Source organism: Melanerpes formicivorus, unplaced genomic scaffold (genome assembly GCF_026170545.1).
Source record: "Melanerpes formicivorus ecotype bairdi unplaced genomic scaffold, bMelFor1.0.p_v2 SCAF_21, whole genome shotgun sequence".
In the NCBI taxonomy this organism is placed as follows: Eukaryota; Metazoa; Chordata; class Aves; order Piciformes; family Picidae; genus Melanerpes; species Melanerpes formicivorus.
The window spans coordinates 3,997,385-4,018,375 of record NW_027142373.1 but is presented as its reverse complement, the minus strand read 5'-3'; the positions used below and the strand labels follow the sequence as shown (position 1 = coordinate 4,018,375).

The window sequence follows — 20,991 nt, the reverse complement described above, 5'->3', positions numbered from 1 at the left end:
TGTTCACTGCTTATGCACAAATACAAATGCACAACACCTTTGATGATATTTGCCCAGCTGAAAGCAGAAGGTTGGCTGCTGAGGATGGATGTACCCATGTAAATTGTAACTGACTGAGCCTCTGTAGACATTTCTCTGGATGCCTTCTGGTGCGGGCGATGCAGAATCTGGAGGTGCTTTGCCAGGTTGCCGAAATAGCATTCAGGTGTTACATGCCAAAATAATATCACTCAGAATTGTTGGAGCCAGAACTAGAAGTTATCAGCCAAGAGCAGACTTCTTCCCCACCTAAGCAAGGTGTCACCACTTAATGTGTTCTCCTGTGTGGCTACCTTCTTTGGGCAACAGTGAGCATCCACTGGTAAATGGAGAAGTTCAGCTAAGATACCACATCTGGGCCATGGGAGAGAAGAGAGTGTTAGAAAGGGGTAGGTCATGACATAAAGGTCAAGCTTTCCAAGTGGGAACGTCCCTGGTCACTAACTATGGCTGTGAAACTGGCATTCAGGTCAGTGGAGATGGCTCTTCTTCAATGCAGGTCATGAGCTCCACTACAGTTTGAGACCACTGTAGAGAAAGGCTGTGAAGAAACAGCAACACAACCTTCATTCTGTGGGGATACAGTGAAAGGAGAAGCTGTGAGCTGCCTCTGCTTTCAACAGAGAGAGCTTTGTAGAGGAGTACCAAGGAGAGGCTGCAGATGGCAAAAGGCAATCATCTCAGACACTGCCACAGCACAGGCAAGTTGGGGCAAGCAGATGATAATATGCTGGAGAAGATAGTTCAGATTGGTGGTATGATAAATACAAGAAGGAACATTAACTGCTATAGGAAGGTAAGAGAAGGGAGTGAGGTCAGTGGTGGGACTGAGCACATCAAATGACAAGAGGTTCCCCGGGTTGCTGGTTGAATTCCTATTCCTGGGGGTGTTTAGAAGAGGCAGAGACGTAGTGCTGGGGGCCATGGTGTAGCACCAGACCTGGTAGTGTTAGAGAATGGTTGGACTCCATGATCTTAAAGGGCTTTACCAGCCAAAATGATTCTGTGATTCTGTAAGCTGAGACCTGTTCCTAGAGAAAAGGAGCTTTTGCCAGATATGAGGGTGCTAAGAGCAAAGACTGAGGTGAGAGCAGAGCACAGTCCCCTGCCACCACCAGCTCGTCTGCAGGCATGTGGGCAGAAGCAGCTGCGAGCTGCTCCAGCACATCAGCTCTGGTCTGAGCCCTCGTGAGGTGTAAAGCACACTGGGAAAGTGTTCTGCTTTTAAAAGTGTTAAAGAGGAGCGAGATAGAGCAGGCAGCAAAAGTGACCAGCAGTTATTCACATGGCATCAAGGGGACTGAGGAAAAGCTCAGAGCAGCAGAGGGTCTGGAGGCAGTGGAGGGGGAGGACTGGAAAAGGCTGGAAAAGGGGGAAATTCATGTCACAGCAGAAGATAAGAAAATAAGAGACTTGAGGAGGAGTTTTTGCTTTGCCCACCAGACAATTGAAAATAGATCAAAAGAAGAACCCAAAGGGTTTGTTAGAGCTGACAGCTCCTAAGGAAGAAAGTGGGGCAAATTTTATACATTTCAACATTTTAAAAACATTTTGGTTTTACCCAGGAAGTAGAGAGGGAGCAAACAGAAGGAGAAGACCAGAGCCTGATATCGTCTCTACTGGGTGAAAGAGAATTGAGTCTGCTACACTGAAATCAGAATCTGGCCCTGAAGCAGAGCAGTTTAGCTCCCTGCAGTGAGAAACAAGAGAGCTCTAAGTTATAGGATGGAAGATGGAAAAAGAAGGAAAGGACTTTTATGAGGAAGAATAAAAGATGATTGTTTCACTCTCTGAACAGCTGTAGAAAAACATGGTTAAGATTCAGGATAAACCCATTTTAAAGACTTGGCTGAGCTGAATTTGCTTTGGCCTGCCCATGACATGCAGGGACAGTAAATGCTCCTCAGCTGGGTTATCGTACCCACAGTCAGCCTCTAATCTTCTAATACGTTTAGGTCCTAAGTATTTTCTGAAACCAAGACCTATACTTGCAGAAATCTGACAATAACCCCAGGTAGTAGCAGTGCTCTCTATCAACTTCACCTTCAGGATGAAACAAAAACACAAACTGTCATATGGACAAATATTTCCCAGACTGGCAGGACTCAGGGGGTGTCAGACAGCATCCATCTCAAAAACAACCTATGCTGTGAAGATCCCAGCTTCGTGAGGTTGTCACAACAGCCAAACTTCTCAACAGCAGACACCCAATAAATGTGTATTTAACCTCCTGAGGCTTCTTTCTCTGCTGGCTCCATCCTCCATGGTGATGAAGGCAGCATTACAGCAGCAACGTGGGGTAGCAAATTCACATGGGGTGTGTTTTGCACACAACTTGCATCAATACTTCATGATCTCTTTTATAATGACAGCATTAAATGTCCTCTGGCAGAGGCTCACAGGATCTGTGCTCATTCAAGTAACTGAAGGACAGGCTTGTGAAAGTCTCAGCAAGCAGCAGGAGACAAATAATCCAACAATTTAGCATAGAAAGTGCCAAGTTACAGAAGAATAGCAAATGCTCTTCCTTGTGGCCTGAGTGGAGAGCTCAGGACCATAATAGCCCCTGTTTGACCATCAGCACCACAAAGGAGGTTTTGGAAGTAAAAGGAGGTGCATCACCCATTCCTCTTTTCAACAGTTATTTTATGCTGAGAGGAATGAAAAGGGAGTTGAGTTGGCAGCTGCATTGGCTGTTGTGGGTCAATCCAGTGAGACAGAGGAGTTGTACTGGTGGAAAATCAAAGAAATGCACACAGTTCATGGATAGACTCTGTGCTGCACATTTTGCAGAGAGGAATATTTTTGGGCATGTCTGTTCTCTTTTGCTCACTAATGCTTAAATCACATGGCAAAGGGCTTCAGAACTTGTCAGCAGAGAAATCTTCCTAAGGGGGGGAAAAAAAATATATAGAGAACTGTTTCTGTCCTCCCCTGGCAGAGTCCAGCACTGACACTCCCACTCACTATAAATAGAGGTTCTCCACTGTTGTCCAAGGGAAGGGTAGAGCCATGCCATTAAGGAAACCCAGTCCCACAGGGTGTGCTCAAATGGACACTGTGTTCAGGCAACTTCAGTTACAGCAGCCCCACTCTGCATGTCATGCTCTCCTTGCTGTCTGGGGTATTATCTGTCAGTCAACCTTCCCTGAGCTGATATAATCAGAAGACCTATCATTTAAACATTTATTTAAACATCCTGGCTCTGAGCAACCTGATTTAGAGTGAGGCGTCCCTGCCCATGGCAGAGGGGTTCGAACTAAATGATCCTTGAGGTCCCTTCCAACCCCAACAATTCTATGATTCTATGATCAGACTAAGGGTGAAGTACAGGATTTAATCACAGAATAGAAGCAACAAGCAGAACCATCAGGAAAAATTTCCTGTGGTTCTTTACTCGTCACCTTATTTTTAATAGACAGTCAGCTTCTTGCAACTTGTATTCCTTGCATCTGCAGCACTTGCTCTCAAATGATCTTGAAAGTCATTTCCTTCCATGTCCTCACACCATCCCAGAAGACCCATATTTGTCAGGAAGAAATCAGTCGATGAGTGGGACTTGAGGCTGGACAACTATGGGGTGTATTTACCTGCCTGCAGGTAATCACTGTAGTCATGCAACCAGTGCTGCAGCTGACATTCACAGCACTCATTCCATCAGCATAATCCCCCTCAGGAGAAAACCCTGCTTAGCTCTATTAATAGTGTGCACGTGTGTGCAGTAAGTATCTGTAGCTGCTCAAGAGCTACAAGAATGTGACATGTTGGCAGGGGAGAGTTTGATCCAAGGAGGTCACAAGTGTGTGGCGTCTCATGAGAAAACAAGCAAAGCCTCTCAACCAAGTCCCCAAAACAATGTTTTCCTGCACATACTTACCAATCAGGGCAGACAAAAGGGCTGGAAGATGCAGTAGTTAAGCAACAGCTCTGCAGAAGCTGTTGATGGAGAAGGAGGCAGCAGCTCAAGACATCTATCCTCATGTGTCTCCCACTGCTATCAGATATCGCCTCCCGTAAGCTCATGCTCAGAGCAGGGAGATGAAAATTGCTATTGACAGAAGTACCCCGCAGACAAGGTCCTCTGATGCAAAGCTGCTAGCTCCTGCATGGTGGAAACCTATTTTAAATGACAACAGAACACTAATGTTATGGGAAGATCTTGTGTGTAGCTTTCAAGATTAGAATCAGGGAGGAGGAGGAAGAGAAAACAAAAGTGCAGCCTGCCTTGACAAATACTGTCAGACATTTATGTGCTCTGTCTTCCAGTGTTGATTTGTGCAAACACTTCCAGGGCATCAGGGAATGTTGGCATTAATAAATATTGACCATGAGAAATGGCTGATGGTATGTCCAACAACAATGTGATCATGGCATGCGTGGCCACAGACAGAGTAAGTAATATGGTGGTGTGGCCAACAACATAATGGATGGCCACAGACAGCATAAATAAGCATTTCTGTCCTACAGCATTAAGAATAACTGTCAGGCATCAAAACATAAAAGCCCAGTGAAGAACCCTGCAGTGGTACAGGCAGGATTATTAAAGGATTATTTGAGAAAGAGCAAGGAGAGGATGTATGTCATCAGAATTTGGCATCGCTACTTTGATTTACTGCTGAAAACTCCTTGTACTTAGAGATCTCAAACCCCAAAACAAAGCTTAATCTTCACTTAGGCATTACAGCTCCCTCCCTTATCACATTATCTGAGTACATCACACTCTAATTATAGTTACCTGAACAACACTTAGTGGGACTGAGAAGTACTAACCTTGTCAGAGAAGCCCTTGAACACAGAGTAAAACCAATTCAGAAGCAATTCTTAGTGTTTTAAATGCCAGCTAAGTATGCTGCAACCAGTGGGGGAAAAACAGTCCTTCTACCATCAGCACACACTTCAGAAAATTTGCCTCTTCATTATCATTAACCCAGATCCTGAAATCCTGTCTCGAAATTCGGAACAAAGTTATTATTATGAAGGAAAAAAAATATTCATTAGAATATTTGTGCTTCTAAAAACATCATTTAAAAGATATCAGTAATCATTCAAAGAAAGGAGTAATGCTGCATCTCAGTGGGATATTATAGCTTACTCTCAAGAGGTATCCAGAAGTGTTTCTCAATATTTCAGTATCTGTTAGGCAGTGATTGCAGCTTACTTCTCTCTCTCTCTAGTGGATACAGAAGTAGAAGTTAAATATTCCATCCTCCTCTCCAAAGTGTAGAAGGGACTGTACCCTCATAAGCAAAGAAAAAAATTCTCTCTTCCATGTCGCGTCCGTGTGTGGAAAACAACCCATCTGTGCCTTTCTGAGCACAGACCAGTGGCCACCTTTGTCTACACATTTCTTCAAGGCATCCTCTGTGAAGCCTTTGAGAAGAGCTTCAAGGAGCTCAGATGCTGTAGAATAGTCGTTACTGAATTTAACTGAGGCATTTGCTTTTCTGTCACTTCTTTGCTTCTGTGGTTTTTATTCTTTGGTGTTGCTTCACACGCCAGGGCATGGAGCCAAGTGTTTCACCAAATCTCAGCTTTGTTTTGTTTGTATTGTTTAAGTACAAGCCAAGCTCTCCTGTTGTGCTTTTGAAGCTGACCACTGCTTCAGTCACTTCCACCCTGCTAGGTTTAAATTTTCCTAAATCTGAGCGTCAAAGTCCGTCACTATGGGGAAAAAAACAATAAGATGTTGTTGCATTTCCTAGCAGGTCCCTTCCAACCCCTACCATTCTGTGATCCTGTGGCACAGTCCTTTCCTTCATGCATCTACCTGTTTGCTGAGTTACCTGTGGTACTTCTGTATCTGGATAACTTCAATCAACCCCCTCAGAAGTCACTGGAGAAGTACATACAGACTGTGAGAACCACAAGCACAGTCACTGAGAAGTCCATTTCCATAGGAAATTAGGGAGAGAAGATTATTTAGATTTTTTTTTTTCCCTTAATGACTAGGAGAGGATAAAAATCGTACTCTAAATGTATTTCCTCTAAATTAACACACCATAATGAAGAGGCTCAAAGAAATGGCCATCCAGTCTCAGAGGCCCTGTTATTCTGGGAGTGATTTAGTTTCATTGCATGAACTGCCATAAAAATAAGCGCTGGGATCATTCAAATCTGAATTTTGGATTGCTTTGCTGGAGAGCCATCAGGAGCAACAACCCAGCTGATGGCAAACAGAGGGATGCCCGGACAAACATGCTTAGCAGGAGCAGTCCCAGCTCTCCTCCGCCTGGCAGACAGGGCAGGTGTGTCACTTCCAGATGGGACGTGAGCCACTTACATCTTGTTCCCAGCCTTTGAAGTGCCATGCAGAGAAAGCCTGAGCCGTGAGTGCAATTAGAGGAGATACATCATTGACTGGAAGAATGAAATGCTCTGTAGCAACAAACCTGCAGTTGACACTCAGAGGGTGCAATTGGAACCCTCTGGATTAGTAATTCTTTTGAGATCTTTGTAATCATTGGTAATAGTGGTGAAATAAATCCACGTTTCTATCCTGCAGGCTGCAGCTGCGCTTCTGCTCAAGTCGTATTAAGTGAGGGGGTTTAAATCCTCCTGCCAGCTCGAGCTGTGAGCGCTGAAACTCCCGTGCAGAGCACAGCTCATCCTCGCTGATGTATGTTGCTGGGCTGGTTAATGAATAATGAAAGCACCAAGGCAGGATCTCACCTCGGGCTTGGCTCCTGCAGTCAGCACCCTTGGAACAGGTCCCCAAGCAGCTTGCTGTGCCACAGCCATCACAGCCACCTGACTGCAACTAAGGCTGGATAATTGATGGGAAATAGCAATATGAAAAATACTAATGGAAAGTTTTACCCAGGTGGACAAAGTGCTGAACCTCATCTTGTTCAGCCCAGTGAGGTGATCAGCCAGCCAGTGCTGGCGTTGCTCCTTCAGGTATCAGGAGTGGACTCTCATGCCCTGACTTACTGCACAGGCTCCCAGTTAACTAAACAAATATGCCATTAAAAGCTGAGCCAACCCTGAGGGGGACATACAGGTTTAAATTGCAGCAGGCAGAGATTTATGGACTTGTTTTCCAAGCCTAGAGAGTAATCAAAGAGACCTCAGACAGTTCAGCATTTACCAGCTCTGATAAGGGAAGCCAGCACTCTGCTGAGGACGAGGGAGGAGGGGTGATGGGCACCAGACTGACACTTGGTTCTGCTGGGGAGCAAGCCATGGAGCCGGGACCCAGAGTGACAGTCACTCCAGGAACAAAAAGAAGCTTTCCAAATTCAGTATGCTTGTAAGATAAGCACAGCACTGATAAAGTAAAGCACAGAGAGATTAAAAACCTCAAGGGAACAATATTAGCAGTACACTGAAGAGAGGAGCCCAAGAGTCCTGGCTCTGCCTCCCATTGGCTGTGCTTCAGCCCAGACTGCCCAAAATTCGTGACCTTAGAGATGGCATCTTGATGGCATAAAAACAATCAGTGACCAACCCTGCAGGAGACTAATTTACTTATACAGCCTGGGAGGAAAAGGAAATAAAGCAGAGCTGGCAGAAGCACATTGACCTGGTTCTGTTCCTTAAATGTTGTGTTTGCTTTGTTTCATTTAGGAATCTACAAAGGACATTGCTTCCGAATCAACCACTTCCCTGAAGACAATGACTACGACCATGACAGCTCAGAATACCTTCTCCGTAAGTGAAAAGCAATTCCTGATATAGAGACATGACCAGAGAGGCCTTCCTGGGTTTGTCTTCCATAGAGACCAACCCCTTTTAATTGGAACAGAGTGACCCAAACTGGGTGGCACAGAGCAGTGGTGACATATGTCCAGTTCACACTGCAGCACTGGGGACTCCCATTTCAAGGGCTTCCTTCAGCCAAGGGAATGCTCATGGTTGTGGTGCCCATCCTCCATATGGGAAGTGCACAAATGAAAACTAGAGCTACAGCCCCAAACTGGTGAGGCTATTGTACAGAGGGAGTATTTAGCCTATTAGTGTATCAAAAGAGGTTTGAGGAGTGGGTTCCAGTTCATTAGGAATGTTTTCCTATGCTTAAAACCAACCCTTATGCAAGCCTCACCCTTTGCAGCTGCTGAGCCACTTTCCCCTGCAGTGAAATTACTGAATTGTAGGAAGGAAGCTGAAATTTCTGCATCTAACAGCAAAATCTCAGCATGAGCATGGGCTGTGGCTTCCCTGTGTGGACAGCTGCTCTGTACTGGTGTATAATCCACTACAGAAGGAACTTTATCCACCAACCTGGTCCTTGAAATAAAGGCAGTTGTTTCTTCTCCTCTGGATGACCTTTCGCTCAGCTGATGGGAAGTCTTGGAACCCAGCTGTGAAACTTCATGAATCCTGCAAAGTTTGAGTTAAATCTCCCCTTCTCCAGAGTTCACCTTGCCTGGTTATTCCTTTTGAGCAAAAGCTGACCAGCCAAGCTGAAAGCAGTGCCCTTTACCAGAGAAAGAACCTGCAGAAATAAACTTCACAAGGGGTTGCAAAAGTTTCAGGGGGCAGTTGGATGCTGCTGGCTGATAGACCCAGCCAGGCAAACCACTCCTCAGCTACACTCCTATTAATTACCTGAAACACCGCTTGGAGAACCACTCTGCCCTCCTGCTCACTCCTGGGAAACTTCTAGTTGCTAAGACAAGAAGAAGAAGGAGTAAAAAAAACCCAACCAATTTTAAAAGCTCCCAAAAGCGGCTTTAGCAGAAACCCAGATATTTTTTTTCTTTTCATCTTTGCTCTTGTCAATTTAGATCAGTCAGAGTAGTTGGGTGATGTGATTTCAGCACTGGGGTGAAGGCAGGCTGGAGAGTGTGAGCACAGCTGCATTTATCTTTCATACAAAGCCTTGGAACTGATGTTAAATTGATGCCAAGTCAGCTTTAGGAAAGAAACATCATCAGTAAAAGGACTGTAAAAGGGAAGAGGAATTAATCAGCATCCTGATAAAAGCGTGGTTTGCCTTCTTTATTTGGAGGAAAGGGAGAACTGGGAAAAAAACAATCCCCAGCTCCAGAGTGAGGCATGAGGTTGGTAAATTGTTTGGAATTATACTTGTGAGGGGTGTTCCTAAAAGCTGCTTCAGAAGTGATCTGACAAGTAAGTTGGTCCAACCCGCTATGTCTGCTGCAAAATCAGTCTCCAGCTGCTACCCCTGCAGAGGAGAGCTCATCCCCATGGAGCCTGCACAGGTAACAGGGCTACTCTGCTTTAGCTTCTGGAAGAAAAGCTGCATATGGTTGATTCAGAGATTACTGAAAGATTGTGTCTGTAAAGCCAGGAGAGATGAGCTCATACAGATAAGTAATAGGGACCAAATCATTGTCTAAGATGGGGATAATTGCATCCTGTTCCAAAGGAGATGTGAGAGCTTCTGTCCCATCTTTGCCCTCTGTGCAACACCTTGGCAGGCTGCTGTCTCCACATCATTCCCCAAGCTTTATAGCCATTTCTTGGCACAAGATGCTCAGAGGGACATGCTGGGGATAACCTTATTTTTCCTGTCTAGTTTAGATGAAGGCACCAAGGTTGTGTGCATCTTGTGCTCCTGAAAGAGCAGCGGGAGAGGTCTCAGGCTGCTCCTCAGTGACCAATCTAATATAGGCTTCAGATGGATGTACACATCCTGGTGCTAGCAGCATTGAGCTCTGCTTCAAAGTCCTGTTGAAGTCAGTGAAAAAAATCACTGATTTTAGGATATTTTGGTGCGTGGTGTGTGTGGGAGCAGAAGTTTGGATTTTGCCCTTGGGCATTCAGGCTGTTCCCTGCAAAACCCAGCAAAGGACAAGCTTCAGTGACAACAAACACATGAAAAGGAGCTCAGACAAGACCACTTCTATTGAACCTTCCCTGTTGCAACACACAGCAGCCTGTGTCTGTAAAAAAAATCCCCTCCATATCTCTATGCAGAGCCCCAGCAAGGGGCCAGATGTACATGAATCGAGGGTGGGATGCCTGCATCAATGAGCTGTGGGAGAAGAAAAGGGGGAAGGAGAGAGATGACAAAAAGGAAAGAGACAGGGCTGGAGCACCTCTGCTATGAGGACAGGCTGAGAGAGTTGGGGTAGTTCAGTCTGGAGAAGCAAAGGCTCCAGGGAGACCTTCTCGTGGCCTTTCAGTATTTAGGGGGCTGATAAGAAAGATGGAGACAGACATTTTAGCAAGGCCTGTTGTGACAGGACAAGGGGTGATGGGTTTAAACTAAAAGAAGGAAATTCAGACTAGAGAGAAGAAAGAAATCACCACTGAGAGTGGTGAGACCCTGGCCCACGCTGCCCAGAGAGGTGGGAGATGCTCCATCTCTGGAACCATTCCAGTTCTGGTTGACTGGGGCTCTGAGCAACCTGCTCTAGTTGAAGATGCCTCTGAGGACTGCAAGAGGGTTGGACTAGATGACCTTTAAAGGTCCCTTCCAACCCAAACCATTCTGTGATTCACCCTCACTGCATGCAGGAGGATGCCAGGACTCTGGCACAAAAGTGCAGCCCCATTTCAGGGGCACCTCTGCCCTTCCATGGATTTCTTCCCCACGTGCTCTGGCTTTTTAAAGCCATTTGCTTGGCCTCTGTTTTTTGGAAGAGAATGAAAGCAGGAGCTGAATGCTGGGGCTTGCAGCCCTGTGGGGAGGAGCAACACAGCACGTCTGGAGCTTCACTGAAGGAGGTGTCACAATGCATAGTGGTGCAGAGCCGACGATGAAAACAGACAGGACGGTAAACAAGAGGGGGGAAAAGCAAGGGAGAAAGCAAAAACCAGATTGCCCTAATGTTTTTTGATGTGCTGTCATTTTATTACCAGTATCAGGAGACATATGTAAATTCTATGTGGTACCTATGAGCTTCCTTTTACATTTCAGAGCTAGAAGTAATTGTAAATGAAAAAAATTATCATGTAGAGTTTTAGAGGAAGAGAACATTGTGTGTTTTGTTTCTCTTCACATCAATTACCTACTATAGGAAAATCATCTCTGGAGATTGCCAGATTGGATGGGGCTTTGAGCAGCCTGCTCTAGTGGAGGGCATCCCTGTCTATGGCAGGAGGGGTTGAACTAGATGATCTTTGAGGTCCCTTCCAACCCAAATCATTCTGTGATGACTGCTACAAGTAGAACAACCCAGGCCCTATATCTGACATGCCTGGCAAGTTCTCCTGGTGATATCACTGAAGCATTTTAGGAAAGCTCTTTGATTTGATTGTAGTCCTTACAAACAGCATGAGCATAAAATACAGGAAACAGGAAACAACCACCAGGAAGGGCCACAGGAGGTTTTAAGCCCACACTGCCTTTTGCCAAGGCACTAACAGACAGACAGGACTTGGAGTGCTGTCATCTCCAGCAGCACAGAGACTGGCATTGAATCTCTTTTCTAATAACTGGCTCTAAAACCTGACCCAAAAGTCAAAGCACTGTTCCTTGGTACCGCACACATGGGGATACACCCAGGACAACAGAACAGGCTCTCAACACTCAGCAGGCTTTGATTAGAGACATTACACCCACGTTACTTGGATTTGCCAATTATTGCAAGACACTGTCTGAATAGTAATGCCCTTCCCTGAATTGAGTTTAGATCCAGTTAGAAAATGTCTTGTCTGTAAAGGACACGTGCAGTGATGGTGCCAGTTCTGGCAGGAGATGGACTTCTCTAGCTGTTGCAGATCGATAAAGGCATAAGCTTCCCAGGCAGGAACTGTCTTTTTTGTTTTATGTCTGCACCATCCTAAGGAGGGCTGAGCCCAGAGCTGGGGCTCCCAGAGGCTTTGCAGTGCACACAAAAGCAATGCTGTTATTAAATGCCTGGTCCTGTCCCTCTTGCAGTCAGTGGGAGTTGTGCCACCAGTTACCAGGGGAATCGTTAGGCAGCAATTCACTAAATTGGGAACACCATGGCCATCAAAAGTGAAATGAGAAAGAGCATCAGCTGGAACATCTGGCCGTTCCTGCTCGGGAAGCGGGTGCCGCTCGCTGTGCATCTGGACCAGGAGGATGGTACCCGGGAGAGCCTGTGCTGCTAATGGCCCCACATCAGCACATTGCTCCAGATGGTGACTTCTCCTCCCCCTGCACTCAGCCCTGGGGGTGACCCTGTCCTCCCACCGTGCCCTGGGGTTTCCAACCCTCTGACTCCCATTCACCTTGGGCAACCCCAAGCCCCAGGACTCCCCTGCACACCTTTGCCTTTCCAAGCTTTGGGACAATCCTGTTTTCCACAGCACCTTATCTCCTCTTCTTCAAACAAAATCCTCTATAGGAGCCTAGCTCCGTTCCTCACTCTGCCTTTCAGGAACGCCTACCAGGTTTTATCCCTGTAGTTTGTACAATACAGACATCTCTTCTTGTGCTTGTTTATTTTCCCCCTCAGCCCTTTTGTTCCTTCCCTGCCACTTCCCTTTTCACTTGCATCTTAGTCTGGTAGGGCCCTGACTTTGAAAGCTGGCTTGAAGTGGTGCTTTAGGTTGTTTTTTTTTTCCCCAGGGATTTTATAGCCCATGCTGGCAAAGGGACTTCAGCATGTAGAATTTTAAATGACTTTGCTTAGCTGTCAGGAAGCTAAACACAAACATCTGAGACACACTTGTTAAAATGCCTGCCTGAGAAATCTATAAAGGTTTCAACATCCTTAATATTCAACAAAAGAAAAATGGGTTATTAGCTGTCCTTGCTGGCAACACCAGTGCTGCAGACTTCAGGGGCTGTAATTCACTCACCTTCTGCATGCACCAAGGCACAGATCTGTCTGCTCAGGCCCTCCCCAAATGCTGTAAGGTTCATCACCAGCTCATGAATTTTTCACTGCTGCTCCCTGCATGATGCTGGGTCTTGCTGTCACTTACCTCATGCCCTGTCAGAAGTGTTCTGTACATGGTAGCATAGGATCATAGAGTCATTAGGGTTGGACTTGATGATCCTAGAGGTCTTTGCCAAGATACTGGTGATAACACTGGACTTTCTAGAAGAAAGCTCAAAAGATTTAAGCTACTCAGTTGAGAGCGTCTGTGCCACATTGACCACCCACCCATGGCCTTGGCTCACAAAAGCATGCCCAGAAATGCAGAATCAGTGACAAGTCCAGCAAATCCAGAGGTTTTAGACTATTCAGGCACCACAGTTGCACCTGAGGAGGGATCTGAAATGGTTACTGCCTGTCTTGCTTTCCTACCTGTCTCCCCTCCAGGCATTGTCCGTGCCTCCAGTGTGTTCCCCATCCTAAGCACAATCCTGCTGCTGCTGGGAGGACTCTGTGTTGGAGCAGGAAGGATTTACAACAGCAAAAACAACATTATTCTCAGCGCTGGGATTCTCTTTGTTGCAGCAGGTATGTTCTCCTTACACTGAATCTTTAAGTGCTACCTCTGAAGAGAGCTGTGGAAAAGCCCTTTCCTGGGTTGAGGGCACTATCAGCATCACACTACGCAAATTTCTTCAAACAAAATTATCAGATTTAAGCTCTACAATAAATACATTCTAGAAAAGCTTGTAGTCTTCCTGAAAAAAAGTATTTAAAAAATAAATAAAAAGAGAGCCAAAGTCAATAACCAGCAAGTTTTACACCATGTAAAATGTATGCACCATTAGATGAACCAGGAGCCTCTTACACAGCGGGCTTTTCTCTTTCTTTCCTTTTCTTTTCCCTTTTCTTTTCCCTTTCCTTTCCTTTCCTCTCCTCTCCTTTCCTTTCCTCTCCTTTCCTCTCCTCTCCTTTCCTTTCCTGTCCTTTCCTTTCCTCTTTTCTCCTTTCTATGATGGCAGGAAAAAAAATTCACCTGTGATAGGTGAACTCATTTTCACACTCAAAACATCTGAAAGAGTTGGTCACATTGTTAAGAGCTTTCCCTGAAGCTCAGATTGAGCATGTGGCCCTTAGATGAAAATTCAGCAAGGTGGAAGGGAACTCATCTTGATCAAGGTGAACAGCAATAGCCCTCAGCTCAAAATGTATTTTTATTATCAGTCTGGATGTTAGAATCCCACTTACAATATTAGCGAGCTCCTGGATGCTGCTTCTTTCCCACTATGGCAATGAAGCAAAAGGAACAAATCCTGCTGTGTATTTTGGGATCCATGAGAGCTTCTGTAACGCAGATGTGGATCTGTGCTTTGTTTTTCAATAAAAAATGAAATCTTGAGATAAATGAAAGAACAGATAAATGTAATTAAATTTCCTGGTCATAATCTTTGAACTTTTCAGGTCCCGAAAGTAACATGGCTTGACTTTATCTTCCCAGCCACATAGCCACTGATTTATGTTTTTCTCCCTCTAGGACTAAGTAATATCATAGGGATCATTGTCTACATATCAAGCAACGCAGGTGACCCAAGTGACAAACGAGATGAGGACAAAAAGAACCATTACAACTATGGTTGGTCCTTTTATTTTGGAGCCTTGTCTTTTATTGTGGCCGAAACCATAGGCGTTCTGGCTGTGAACATTTATATTGAGAAGAACAAAGAGCTGAGGTTTAAGACCAAGAGGGAATTTCTTAAGACTTCTTCCAGTTCTCCTTATGCCAGGATGCCAAGTTATAGGTACAGGAGGCGGCGGTCCAGATCCAGTTCTCGTTCTACAGAGCCTTCTCCATCTAGAGACATTTCTCCAGTTGGCATGAAGATAGCAAGCACCATCCCCATGAACGAGATTTCCATGTACACTCTTTCCAGAGAGCCTTTGAAGGTTACAACTGCTGCCAGCTACAACGCAGACCAAGAAGCCAGTTTTCTGCAGGTTCACAACTTCCTTCAGAAGGAATTTAAGGAAGGACTCCATGTCAACATGGTCAACAGGAGAACAACGCCCGTTTGAATCACCTTCCTTCCTCACGCTTTCTGAAGAGATACCAACGCAGAATGGATCTGTCATGACAGAGAAGGAGCGATGTCAAAATACCCTCTCACCTCTTTAATTGTGGCATTTGTTGAGGTAGCAAGTGGAGATCCTCTGGACCAGCATAAAGATATTACACACTCATAGCTTTTCATGAAGCTATTTGGAGTTTGTTTCTTTCAGTTCTTGATGTCACAAGATGAAGGCGGTTCGTGTTCCTGCACTTCTGTAGTGTGTACAAAGTCTTGGAGAAACTGCAAAGAACTTGCCACCAGTGTGTTTTAAAGAATTACAGAAAAAATGTTGTATGACTTCTTTTTTTTTCCCTTTCTTTCTTTTTTTTTTTTTTTTCTAATATTGAGATCCCTTACTACAAACTTGCAGATCTAATTTATAACCAAGCCCAAGGATGAATACAAACGACTCATCAAGTGAGCCACTTTCCTTTGACACAGCAGAAGCTTTGCCTCTTTCAAAAAAGAAAAAAATAAAGAAAGAAAAAATATTTTTGAAGGCAACACTTTCTAAAGCTGACCTGTGCTATGGAAACCATAGAGCACCCACGTACTTACAGACTCCCTGATGGAGTGGTAAGAGTGTCTGCTGCTTCTGGAGGTGGCAACAACACAGGTCAGGGAGAAGAGGGTGAGTGCGTCTTGAAGCACCTAGAAAGGGAAAGATTGAAGTAGGTGGGACTTGAGCATATTTGCAAATATCATTTCTTGCCTAACATTTAGAAAACTTGAATTCTCATTTCGACTAGCCCTAGTGCCTGATCCGGCAAGGTGCTGAGTGCTGTCCGTCAGGAGCCCCTGTAGACTGCTTGCAGCGAGAGCGAGCCGCGGAGCTGAGCCAGGGTGGTGCGGGTGGTGCCACCGGTTCCCTGCGACTGCGTTCCTGCTTTCCTTACTGCTTCACAAGTGCAACACTAACGCTTCTGGAAACTAAGCTAGCTAAGCGATGGGCCCGAGAAGAGGAGAAGCTGACACATTGGGACTAGCCAACCTTCCTGCAGCAGTGGGAGCTGGGTGGTAAAAGAGCGCAGATGACAACTTTGTATTTTTTAAAATAGAACAAAAAAAAAAGAGAAAAAAAAATAATCAGCGTTTAGGAGATATTTATTAAACTCTTTTTATTATGAATAAGTGCCGCATGGTGCAAGGTAGAGTTGCTTTTTGGTGGCAATGATGGTTCGACCTAATTTAATTTATTTTGTAACGATGAATCTACTTCCGTGCAGAGAGCCCACAGAAAACTCTATGCATCACCTGAGGGGGGACCCACTTTGTGCCCTTGGCTTCTCTATCTTTCTGAAATGTCCAAAATACTCTTTTTTCTTCTTTTAAATTCCTGCTTGCCTTTTTTTTTTTTGTTTTTTTTTTTACACTTAGGCTTGGAATCTCAAAGCTCAAGGGCCTGTCTTGAAGGTGATTCCATTTAACAGTACTCATGCTGATTTTTGTGACCACTAGACCAAGCCATACGAGAACAAGGTGCCCAGTTCCCTGCGGATGAATTAGGTGCAGTGAGAGAGGAGCACCTAATTCCTGTAGATTCCTTTGAATATATTTGGCATCTTTACCCAAAAGATCTTTGCTACCAGAAGACTAGAGAAGTGGCAACAAGAAAAAAGGTCCTGATTTGGAAAGCTTGGCTCACTGCTGGTGGGAGACCTCAGCCAAACTGTTAAAACCTCTTTATTCTTAATTTATCCTGTGAAGGCCACAGTGTCAGTGACTCAGTGGCATTTGGATATGAGGCTTTCAGCTAGTGGAACCAAGTCCTCCGGGGAAATCCCAGAGGAGCTGCCTTAACATCCCAAAAAAGCAAGTTGAACCCCCTTTCCCCCCCCCCCCGGTAGGACCTCGCTTAAGCCTCTCTCCTTGCAGGAACCAAGACACAAAGGTCAATTTTAAGTGGAAGTCTTCCCCTAGTCACTGTTAAGCTCTGCCCAGCCCTCAGCCTGGTAGAGCGATGGATTGGAGCCTTCATCCCTGCTTGTTAAGAGTTTCCATTCAGGTTAAAACTCTGCTGGGATCCTTTTTCAAACCTCTGAACTCTGAGAGCTAAAGCGAACGGAGCGATGGGAGTGATGTAAAAGTAGAAAATGTTGTGCTACTTTCTGTATCAACACACTATGGAGAAAGATGTTACACAAGCTTTTTAACAACAACAAAAAAAAAATTCAAACAGAGGCAGACGAGAAAACTTTTTTACCTACTTTTTGGCAAGAAGAACATTCAAAAGAGCTCGAAAATTATTAAAAGTTCTTGATGAAAGGTTTTTTTTACAAGAATCTTTATGCTTTCAAACAATAAATTATTTCCTACTTTTTGAGACTTCGTAATATTCAAATACTTTGATTAGCTCTGATAGAAGTAGAAGTTTGCAATGAAAAAAAAGGAAAAAAAAAAACCAACAAAAAAAAACCAACAGCAACCTTCTGTCTCATTAGTGTGTCATACTAAGTGCTAATTAATTTACATCTAATTATAGTCGATGTATTTTTCAAGTGCAATTTCCCAGAACTATTTGTTTCCCACTGTGTTAATAAACTAATAGTTAGAAATAAGTCCTCATCCGTGTTTACTGTAATTAAGAATAAAACCATTCCCTTTAAACCCAGGAGTTAGATGTAGGCTGCTTTCCTAGGCTCATGTACTTTGAACTGGAAGTTGACAGTGTGAGGTTTGCTTCGTGCGCTGGTTTTGTTCTTTTAATTGTCCTTCTCCAGTGAATGTCTCTAAAACCAACCATCTGATTCCAGCCAAAGTCCACTGCCTGGGTCAGACCTCCAGTATTTTTACACCATGTTGGCAAAAAACAAGTCTTTGCCAAGCATGTCGGGATGTTTGTCTTTGCCCAAGCCTCCTCCCCCAGAGCAGGGCTGGCTTCAACAGCTCCCCAAGTGCAGTGCCCTGTTTTGGCCCAAGCTGAAGCATCTGCTCCCTCTCCAGCTTTGAAAAGCAGAGCTGGAGTGGGGAAGTCTTCATGGGATGTTCATGGGATACCGTCTGGAGAGGGAACAAAGGCACAGGGAGATAACAGGGACCAGAGTTTTCATCCTGTGGGAGAATGGGGGCTGTGATTTTAAATTCAAGGTTTGTGTCAAATGTTCAACCAAAGCAGAAAAAAAAACCAAAACAAAACAAAATAAACCATGTTGCTTCATTTGACAAATCCAGTATAAAAGAAATCCTCCCTAAATCAGCCTTTTCCTGTGGAAAACTTTGATGCTGACAAAACTGAAGAATTTGCAGCATTCCTGCCCATGAGCAGCGTCCTGCTTCATGGCTGATCTGACCAGAGTTAGATCATGGTCAGACTCTGAATCCACTCAGCAGCAGTTACAGGAAATAATCATCTGTCCTTCCACATCTCTCTGGTTTCCCAGGACAGCATCAAACAGAAATTAGGCCCTCTTTCTCACAAAGGCCTGTAGATACCATCATCATCTCATTAACAGGTTGGTGTTATCCTGTAACATACTGTAACAGCAGACCTAAAAAATAAATACTATTGGATCAAATTCAGTTTTCCAAGGAAAAACAAGTTTCAGGTATCTTGCCAGCTCTCTTCCTAGTTTCTTATACAAGCAAAGGGAGAAATCACTTCCTATGCCCATACAATAAACTATTTTTATATTTGCTTTTCTTTCCATATGGATCACATATCCACAAGGGCTAATCTACCACGTCCCTTGAGGTTACATTTCTGTCTGCAGATCTAAAGTGTTATTTCCACTGTGCTTCAGTTCTACTGCTATGATCACAACCATGTATAATGTACCTAATCCTTACTTTTTAAATAAACCATTTTAAATGTATTCCTTTTTGTGTGGAGAGAGGTATGTAGATTATTTTTAACTCCCAGATTTCTCTGAGCAGAGATTTCTGCTATTTCTTCACATTTCTACCTCTTTTGATTGCAGCTGGAAACGTTACTAGAAGCCAGTATATCAGAGAAGAAAAACCTATTCTTGTGGTCCCAGGGAAGACCAAGATAAGCTTCCTTCACAACATTTCCAGTCATTTGGGTTGGAAATAAAAAAAAAAAAAAAGTAAACAAAATACTATTTTTTTAAAAAACCCACCACCTTCTTTTCCAGTTTAAACTTGCTCCATATGAGACATTCTCCTGTTCCAGTGCCTGGTCTAAGACTGGACCGGTGGCCAGAGGCACTGCAAACCACCATCAAGGAAAATAAGCCAGTGTCTTCTGAAGTGCTAGCCCCAAGCCTCTGCTTTGCCTCCACCTTTTGAAGTTTCACATTAATTTGCTTCTGAGCATCCTCCTCTCCCTGATCTTGTCCATTTTGCCTGAAGAAAGCTTGACCCTGCATGCTGAAGCTCCATGAAAGCCTTGCTCTGATCACCACCATCAAATCCCAGCAACATGAGCAGAACCAAACACAGGTCTGCAGTTGTTCAGCAGCATCTTGTGCTCCCAGACATCCCAAATCATCTGTCTATCAAAGACCACATTTCTTCTTCAAATGCTTCTTTTAACTTTACCTTTCCAGTCCTTAAGCTTCCAGATTTTCTTTCAAGACAAAGACTGCCTGCAGATCTCCAGCTGCCTGCCTCTCCCCATACCTGTGGCCAGCTGGCAGGTCTGTAGGGAGGCAGCAGATCGATCTTTTTGCGTGCCTCTGACATGCAGTAGTGAAGCCATTTAAAGCTCAAGCCTAAAGCTGATTCCCTTGAACTAAAACAAACAAAGGCTCTCCCCACATTGCTGAGTAAGTCTGTGTGTAAACAGTGACCCCAAGAGCCGTGGTTGTCTTGCTGTATGCAGGCATGCATGAAAAAAAGGATGTTGTTTGCGAGGGGGACAAACAAAGACAGACTTCTTATGGCTTCACGAAGTGGAGAAAGTGTCCAGCGAGGAGGATGTGGCATTTCCTTGGACTGAGAAAACTAACAAACATGGGAGGTGCTGAAAATAAAAGGGAATGAAGAGTTCTCTGCACCTGTCTGTGACCAGCTCATCTTACAGTCGTCACTGCCTTGCTCCAGCAGAGCTGCAGGGATCGCGTTCCGACATTGCACACCCAACACGGCCAGCAGTATTTTAAGAGAACGAGGAGGAGTGTGGGCAGTGGTGGGGAGAGTCAGTCCTGCCTGAGCTCCAAGGGGCTGCAGGGCTAGGATCATGAAGGTTGGGCAGTGTCAGGCAGTGGGGGGTCATAGCTCCTTCTTTGTGCCCAAGGGAGTCCATTAAAGAATTTAAAACCCAGCCAAAGCACATCCACGTTTGAGCTTGCCTTCAGTGACCACAGCATTTCAACCCCAGAATTAGGGAGCTTTCAGAAGTTGCCATTACTGCTACTCCTGGGTATTGGCTAGACAGAGTCAACCATGAGCGTGGTGGTCTACTACTCACCTCAAGAGCTTGAGTGTTGCTATGGAGCTGCCATCTGAAGAAAGCTGTTCGCTGAGAATATGTTTGAGCTGGCGGCAGACCAGACACCATCTCCTCTACTCTCCATTATTCTCACCTGGGAAGGGTCTTCTGCAGGACATTACCCTACAAGAAGGGAACTGCAAAGTCTGGTTAATCTGGTTGCCAGAAGAAACACAGAAAAGTGCAAGTTCTGGGGAGAGAGCCAAGGCAACGCCTCTGCTAGGGTCAAAATAATGTAATAGGTGGGCTTGAGACATCTCCTTCAGCATTTTCTCAATAAAGAACCATAATTGTGTATCTCACTCACTGTTCCTATAGTGCAATTAATTACAACCCTCCCTGCCTCCCAACAGGTCCTCATTAATAGCCTGTTTCTATTTCATGTGATATTGATTTCTAAATGCCAGCTGACACAAGGAAACTGCAGGAGTTGTTCTAGAGGATTACATACCATGGTCTTCTGGATGTGCAACCAGCCTTTGGAGTTTCTTTTGTCCTTTGCTCCTCCGGAAATCAGCTTTGCTTCTGCACTTATCCAGATGCCCACCAGCCCTCCCCGGGAGGACAGCTTTGCCTCAACGATAGGACAGATGTTCCCAGCTTGGAGATAGAGGCTGAGCTCATGGGCAGAGGAGGTTTTTGGCTCTCACCATGGTGGCTGCAAGGGCTGTAAGTGGTGATCACCAAATACCTGCTGGCAGTCCCCAAAACCAGAGAGACTGTGTCAGGAGAAGCAGGCAGCAGTGCCCAT

General features: G+C 44.8%; 1 protein-coding gene and 1 long non-coding RNA gene across 2 annotated transcripts in view; one reads left to right on the top strand and one right to left on the bottom strand.

Moving 5' to 3' along the window:
- The window catches only part of CACNG4 (calcium voltage-gated channel auxiliary subunit gamma 4), a 43,533-nt gene extending 24,873 nt beyond the window's left edge, over positions 1 to 18,660 (top strand). Inside the window, exons 2-4 of the mRNA XM_068151124.1 lie at positions 7,606 to 7,689; positions 13,188 to 13,328; positions 14,275 to 18,660. Of these exons, the coding sequence (XP_068007225.1) occupies positions 7,606 to 7,689; positions 13,188 to 13,328; positions 14,275 to 14,813 (764 nt within the window). The 3' untranslated portion in view covers positions 14,814 to 18,660. The remainder of the gene's footprint in view (positions 1 to 7,605; positions 7,690 to 13,187; positions 13,329 to 14,274) is intronic.
- Positions 14,535 to 20,959, bottom strand: LOC137447536 (uncharacterized). Its single transcript, XR_010988883.1, has 4 exons — positions 20,692 to 20,959; positions 20,220 to 20,377; positions 15,407 to 15,499; positions 14,535 to 14,863 (listed from the first exon to the last, which is right to left on the bottom strand). It is a non-coding gene; the product is annotated as an uncharacterized lncRNA (long non-coding RNA).
- Positions 20,960 to 20,991: the final 32 nt, after the last annotated feature.